Here is a 7,073-nt window from a genome sequence, read left to right as displayed (position 1 = left end):
TCTCTCTCTCTCTCTCTCTCTCTCTCTCTCTCACACACACACACACACACACACACAATCAGTGGACACACCCGAACCCATCACAGCCAGACAGCCACACAACCAGTTACACAACCACACACCAACACGGGGCAACTACACCATCATTCACCCACAGCCACCCTCGCAGCACTGTGGCCTGGCTCTTGAGGTTCCCCCCCTCGGGTGGGGGGGTCCCCTTCTCCAGGCTCCCCTCCCCCAACCCCATCTAAAGCCCTAGATCGCCGCCTCCCCTCCCCCTATCGCCCTCGCCCCCCCCCCCCCCCTCCCCCCCCCCCCCCCCCCCCCTCGCCGCAATGGAAACACAGGGAAAGGATCAGAAGGACCCATGTCCATGGTCTGGACCTGCGTGTCCAGGCTGGGCAGCTCCCCGGGCTAAAAAGAGGGGGCGCCCACGCTTCTCCCTCACCCTGTCTAGGCCGCCGCCGCCGCCTGAACCCTCGCTCCCTCTACACGGTCCCGGCGCCGCAGAACAGTCAGACAGATCGCTGGTCAGGCAGGCGGACACCGAGATGAAGTCTGGACCGCCGGACTTGCCGCTCCGCGCAGACTCCTTGGTCGAGGTAGGGGCGGGGCCACAGGGTGCCTTATTTGCATAACCCAGTGGGGCGGGAGCACGAGCACATTTGCATAACCCAGTGTGGAGTGGGCCCAAACCTCTTGTTAGCCAGGCAGGCGGGGCCATTGGGCCCTTAATTTGCATAACACAGATGGGCAGGGAGTTGTGAGCATGTCGGGGCGGGGCTATAAACGCTCATTTGCATGACTCAATGAGGCGGTGCAGGACGTGAAGCAGAGATTAGAAGGGAAAAGAATGGAGATAGAGTAAGGACTAGCTAGGTAGAAAAGGTAGAGGAGCTCAGCCTCTTCAAAGAACACCCTCTGGTACGCCTCTCCGCATGGCATCCCAGATCCATTTTTGTGTTTGAGACAAACACAAGGGTCTCAGGCAGCTCAAACTGGTCTCCAGTTTTCTTTGTAGCCAAGACTAGCCTTGAACATTGGATCTTCCTGCCTCCATCTCCTTGAGTGCTGGAACTTCTTCAGACCTGTTCCATCACATCTGGTTTGGATGATGGGATTGGAACGCAAAGTTTCCTGCATGCTAGGCAAGCGTTGTCCTGATTTTGTGTTTTTAAAATTTTTTAAATTGCATTTATTTGCTGGGCAGTAGTGGCCACATGCCTATAATCCCAGCACTCGGGAGGCAGAGGCAGATGAATCTCTATAAATTCCATGCCAGTCTGGTCTACAGAGAGAGTTCCAGGACAGCCAAGGCTAGAGAAACCCTGTCTTTTAAAAAAAATTTTTTTTAATTACATTTATTTATCAAGGTGTGTGCCCGTGTGCATTTATAGATTGGAGGACAACTTTCATGAGTCAGTTCTCTACCTTTATGAGTGTCCCTGGGATGAAACTCAGGTCTTCAGATTTGGTGGCCAGTGCCTTTGCCCAGTGAGCCATTTGTTTGGCTCATTTCTTTGTTTTTGAGACAAGGTCACCTGTGGCTCAGGCTGGTCTCATACTTGCTGTGTTAACTTTAAAGTGATATGCCTACTTCCTCCTACCTCCTTGGATCACATGCCCAACTAATACACCTTAAGTCTTGTCTCACTGTCATGCCAGTCTCTGCATCCTTTGAGATAACAGAGTTATCTGGGGCTGGCATGGGGAGGACCCCAGACTCTTGAACCAGCAGGTGCAAAAGTCCAGGGTGGAGGAAGGTCTCAGCTAGTTTATTTTCTCTCTGGAGGAATCTTCAGGGCAAGCAGTCCCAGCTGCTCAAGCTACAGGGAGAGAAGGTAGGTCGTGGTCTGGTTTGAACCAGGAGAACTCAGGGTTGCCAGCCAGGGACCAAATGCCCAGATAGAATGCCAGCCTCGAGGCCTACACTGTGGGAATCACAAGTGGGCCAGATGGTAAGGGATGGAGAGGGGCTGAGTAGGGTCTGTACCGGGAGGGTAGGATCCACTCTTGCTGAAAGGTCTCTCCCAGTCCGAATCGGAGTCCCAGGAGGGGCACTGAGAGCTCTTGCACTGGTGTCCTTTCTGGCCTGTGGGAGAGACGTGCCATCCTGGTCCTCAGGTCCTCAATATGACTCGCTAGCAACTTTGGAATACAGAAACCACATCCCTTGAGGTGAAACCATACTCACTTATGATCCAGACACCCACATCCCTTGGGTGACCCAAAGTAATACCAAATTATATCAATGACCCTTTAAATGTTCCCTTAAAAACATGCCATAGCGTGCTGAAGAGATGGCTCAGTGATTAAGAGCACTGACTGCTCTTCCAGAAGTCCTGAGTTCAATTCCCAGCAGCTACATGGTAGCTCACAACCACCTGTAATGGGATCTGATGCCCTCCTCTGGTGTGTCTGAAGACAGCAACAGTGTACTCATATACATAAAATAAATCAATCCTTAAAAAAAAATTCCATAGAGGGCCAGAGAGGTGGCTCAGTGGCTAAAAGTACTACTGTCTACTCTTCCAGAGGACACAGGTTCAATTCCCAGAACCCACATAGTGGCTTACAACTCTCTGTAAGTCCAGTTCCAAAGGGTCTGATGCCTTCTTCTGGCCTCTGAGGCACCAGGCATGCAGGCAGTGCACAGATATATGCAAAACACCCACAAACATAAAATAAAATACATCTTTTAAAAAACCCATAGAGCCAGGAATGGTGGCACAGATCTGTAAGCCCAGAACAGGAGAGGTGGAAGTAGGGGAGGTCAGAAGTTCAGGTCATCCTTGACTACATAGTGAGTTTAAGTTAACCTGGGCTATGTGAAAATATTTCTCAAAAAAAGAAAGAGAAAAAAGAAACTCACAGATCTTAAATGTGACCCCAAAATGGCTTGTGCACGAAACACCCAGACTCGCCTTGGGTTTGAAGTTCTCTTTCACCCATCCCCTAATTTCTCGGGTTCTGACTTCTTCAAAATCTCAACCAGTCTCTCAGCTATCCAATTTAGCCTTGGAACCCCAGCCTATGTGGCCCCCTAAAGGTGGCCTCATATACATGAGGCTGGGGGTCACCTCCCCCATTACATTTGGCCCCTAACCTCTGAGACTGGAGGCCCTGGGTCTGGTGCCCATGGACAAGGCAAGACAGTCAATGGAGCTCTGCAGACTGTGAACAGCAGACCTGTGGGTAGACAGAGAGACAGGGGCAAGAGATGCTGGGGCATCCAGGGTACCCCTGAATCGAGCCAGGGAGAGAGCGGCCGAGGAAGGGATGAGGCCCAGAAGAAGTAGGCATCAACTGGGTTCCAGATGTAGTGGGTAGAGAGTCAGGTGGGAGGAGGGTTAGGGGACCAGAGGTCTCACCAGGAGCTAGCCTCACCATATGTCACCCAGCTCCTTCTGGAGGTCATCCTTACAGCAACCATTGCCTTCTGTGGGCACCCCCTCGGCTTCTGGCCATGAAGATGAATCATATGCCTGCTGCTTCATCTTGGTAAGAACCTGAGGTTCGGGAGGGGGTGGGGAGAGCAGGTGATTAGACACACAAGTAATGATGACCATAGGAAAAGGTAACCATGACGTAGAAGTTCAGTTCCAGGCTGTATTGAGAGTATGGAATCCTCGGTGAGCACAACTTTCTGATCAGGGAGGGATCACAGCTAGTATACCCATTATATGGAGAAGCAAATCGAGCCCAGAGAGGCAAAGTGATTTGGCCATAATCACATAGCATTAAGTGGCAGCGCTGGGGTTTGAATTCTGCCTCCTAGATCGAGTCCAGTGGTGGAAGCCAGAGGAAGCACCTGTTGGCCCGGTGTCCGCTCAGGCACTCACTTTTTCCACTCACCTTGCGGCACTTCACCTGAGTTTTCTGCATCTTCTGGATATTCAGGAGATTCTCGGAGATCTCATCCTCCTGGTCCTCTGTTGGGGAAGCGGGCTCAGTGAACAGGGGAAGCAGGGTAGCCCCACATTCCTTCCAGGCTGTGTGCTTCCAGGAACTCACGGAGTTTCTGATAGATGAAAGTCACCTCTTCCCGCACCAGCTCCAGTTCCTCCCACAGGAACTTCTTGCTGAAGGGAGAGAGGAGCCTAGACCCACACTCCCGGCCTATTCCCCAGGCCTCCATAGCCTCCCACTCCCCCATCTGCCCAGCACAACAGCCATAGACTCCTCCCACTGCCCTAGCTCCTGCCAGGGCATCCAGGGCTATATTCACCACCTGAGACCCTGCTTACAACCTCAAAATCTGTCCACAGCCCAAGGCTCCACCCAGTCCCAGACTCTGCCTACAGCTCCATCCTTGCACCTTTTCAGTCTACTTTTTCTTTCTTACCTGGATCTTCCCAACGTTGCATTCTGCTCTTGATTTTTACTCTCCAGCCTCTCGGCTCCCTAATCTGCTGAGTCCCTGCCCACTTCCCCTCCAGCTTGCTGTCTCCCTAACCTTCTAGGTCCCTTGGGCTCAACACCCACTCTCTAGCCACCTATCTCCTCTGAGTGTCCTTTCCTGTCCCCGTGTTGTGTCCTCCAAGTCTTCCTTTCCCTGCTCAATTAAGTTCCTCCAATGGTGGCCTGCTTTCTTGAAACCTCCACGCTGCCCTCCTGCCCACACCCACCTGTCCCGGATCTCCCGGGCCAACAGCTGCAGGCAGCGAGTGGTACGGGCCCGTTGCAGCTCCTCGCCTTCCTTCAGTGTCTTCTGCAACCCTTGCAGGCCTTGAGCCAGGGCCCCATACAGCTCCTGCTCTGTGCTCCACTTATGGCCATACTTCTCTCCTTGGCGGCTCGTGGGGCTCAGCACTTCTGCAGAGACAGTTGGATTCTCTTGGCTTTATTTATATGTGTATGTGTCTATGTGTATGTACATGTTCATCTGTTTGTGCAGGTGTGTGCACAGGTATACAGGCTGTGGGGGGGGGGAGGGGTAGGAAGGTAATTCTTCTCCACCTTATCTTTTGACACAGGGTCTCTTACTGAACCTGAAGCTTGAAGATTCCAGTAGACTGGCTAGCAAGGGAGCCCAGGATTCTTCCTATCTCCAACTCTGAAGAACTGGTGTGTGTGTGTGTGTGTGTGTGTGTGTGTGTGTGTGTGTGTGTGTGTGTAAAACAGAGCCATCTCCTGGACCCTAGAACATTTTTAATTTCTAAGATTATTTATTTTTATTTTATGTGGGCATTTTGTCTGGTACCCATGGAGGACAGAATAAGGTGTCCATTAGCTGGAACTGAAGTTATAGAGGGTTGTGGCTACCACGTGGATACTGGGACCAGAACCTGGGTCCTCTGCACGAGCAGTCAGTGCTCTTACCTGACAAGCCATCCCTCAGCCTGAGGCTTCTGTTCTTATTTTTATTTCTCAGCCAGAATCTCTAGCCTGGGCTGACTTTCAACTCCCTAATTAGATAACCTTGAATAATCCTCTTGCTTTTGTCTCCCAAGTGCTGGGATCACAGGCACACACCACCTGGTCCAGTTTCATTCCAGGCTGAAGATGGAACCCAGGACTTCATTCATGCTAGGCAAGTGCCCTACCAGCTGGGGCCCAGCCTCAAAAGGTGAGGCTAGCCTGAGGCTAGCTTTGACCCCATCTTTTAAAGCCCGTTTTGACCTTGACCTGGAATTTATTTCCACTCACCACAAACTTCCTCAGACCTTGGCCTCTGTCTCACCCTCACCTTCAAGCTGCTGAATCTTGATCTGCTGTAGGCAGCTCTCCTTCTCCAGCATGGTCACAGAGTGATTCAGGAACTCGAAAGCCTGAGGGGCAGGGGATGAGGCCTCTTGGAGTGGGGAGAAGGATGAGAACAGGGGTGCAGAGGGTGGAGGGGACTCACCTTGCTCTGAGCCTGCAGCTGGCTCCTGAGAGACTCCAGTTCGCATCGCAAGAGCTTCTGAGAGTCAGGAATTATCATGGTGTTCTTAACTGTGGGCAGAGGCGAGGGCGAGTCATGGCTGAGGTAAGATCAGGGCAGAGATGGGGAGACAGAGGAAGCAGAGGGGCAGGCATAGAGCAGGAGACCCCTTGAAGCATTTAATAAGCATGGGCCTCAAACTAGAGAAGAAGAACGTGGAAAGTATCCCTGCAAAGTGGCTCTGTGGGTAGGTGCTTGCCACTAAGACAAGATGATTTGAGTTCGATCCCAGGACCAACCCTGGTAAGTTGTCCTCTAACCTTCAAAGGTCATGGCACACACCCTCAAACACAGGGAGTAAATATAGAAGTGAAAATTAAGCAGGGATAGAAACCCAAATGCCTTCCCCTCCAGTCTCACACTCACCTTTTACTTTGGATGAGCTGGGCTCCAGGGACTTCTGGGGCAAGAGGAGAGGAGTGTGAGAATGTATCCTTAGATACTTCACCTCCCCAGAGCGCAGGGCAGGAGTGGTTCTCCTGAGGTCTGGTTATCCCAAATCAGGCAAAACTATGTCTAGGGTTATTCATCCAAGACTCCCACCCCCACACTTATCATCTGCACATGCTCAGAAGTGCACTGTGTGCCTCATCTCTGTCTATGGGACTCCAGGTTGACCCTGACGGAAAGCAGATGCCAGGCTGTCCTTGGTTTGACCTTTCTCCTTCGGAGTACAAGACATCAACTACAGCAATGTCTACAACAAACACCATCAACACTTACTTGACACACCACAAACTGTTGTTTGTTTGTTTGTTTGAGACAGGATTTCTTTGTGCAGCTCTGGCTGTACTAGAACTCACTGTGTAGACCAGGGTGGCCTCAAGTTCACAGAGATCCGCCTGCCTCTGCCTCCAAGTGCTGGGATTCAAGGTGTGCACCACAACCACCCAGCCACAAGCTGTTAAACACAATCAGCCATATAGACACACATTTTTAGTCACTAGTATGAGTCTCACGCATAATAAGAAACCATATAAGCCGGGTGTGGTGGCGCATGCCTTTAATCCCAGCACTGGGGAGGCAGAGGCAGGTGGATTTCTGAGTTCGAGGCCAGCCTGGTCTACAGAGTGTGTTCCAGGACAGCCAGGGCTACACAGAGAAACCCTGTCTGGAAAAACAAAACAAACCAAAAAACCCAAAAAAA

At 51.5% G+C, this 7,073-nt stretch overlaps 2 protein-coding genes across 11 annotated transcripts in view; both read right to left on the bottom strand.

Moving 5' to 3' along the window:
• Plppr2 (phospholipid phosphatase related 2) overlaps nucleotides 1-1,112 on the bottom strand; it is a 12,333-nt gene extending 11,221 nt beyond the window's left edge. For both annotated transcript variants that reach the window (XM_021172200.2, XM_029481056.1), the window contains exon 1: nucleotides 449-1,112. The gene's annotated coding sequence lies outside the window, so the exon portion shown is untranslated. The remainder of the gene's footprint in view (nucleotides 1-448) is intronic.
• A 233-nt stretch (nucleotides 1,113-1,345) lies between these two features.
• Ccdc159 (coiled-coil domain containing 159) overlaps nucleotides 1,346-7,073 on the bottom strand; it is a 9,066-nt gene continuing 3,338 nt past the window's right edge. For 7 of the 9 annotated variants that reach the window (XM_021171989.2, XM_021171990.2, XM_029481556.1 and 4 more), the window contains 9 exons: nucleotides 6,293-6,326; nucleotides 5,849-5,937; nucleotides 5,690-5,771; nucleotides 4,629-4,815; nucleotides 4,015-4,082; nucleotides 3,856-3,932; nucleotides 3,388-3,509; nucleotides 3,107-3,189; nucleotides 1,346-2,092 (listed from right to left, as the gene is read on the bottom strand). In XM_021171989.2, coding sequence (XP_021027648.1) covers nucleotides 1,941-2,092; nucleotides 3,107-3,189; nucleotides 3,388-3,509; nucleotides 3,856-3,932; nucleotides 4,015-4,082; nucleotides 4,629-4,815; nucleotides 5,690-5,771; nucleotides 5,849-5,937; nucleotides 6,293-6,326 — 894 coding nt within the window. In that variant the 3' untranslated portion in view covers nucleotides 1,346-1,940. The remainder of the gene's footprint in view (nucleotides 2,093-3,106; nucleotides 3,190-3,387; nucleotides 3,510-3,855; nucleotides 3,933-4,014; nucleotides 4,083-4,628; nucleotides 4,816-5,689; nucleotides 5,772-5,848; nucleotides 5,938-6,292; nucleotides 6,327-7,073) is intronic. The other 2 variants (XM_021171992.2, XM_021171993.2) reach the window with 1 other exon arrangement.

The sequence above is a fragment of the Mus caroli genome, chromosome 9 (assembly GCF_900094665.2).
Source record: "Mus caroli chromosome 9, CAROLI_EIJ_v1.1, whole genome shotgun sequence".
In the NCBI taxonomy this organism is placed as follows: domain Eukaryota; kingdom Metazoa; phylum Chordata; class Mammalia; order Rodentia; family Muridae; genus Mus; species Mus caroli.
This window is presented reverse-complemented; position numbering and strand designations above follow the sequence as displayed.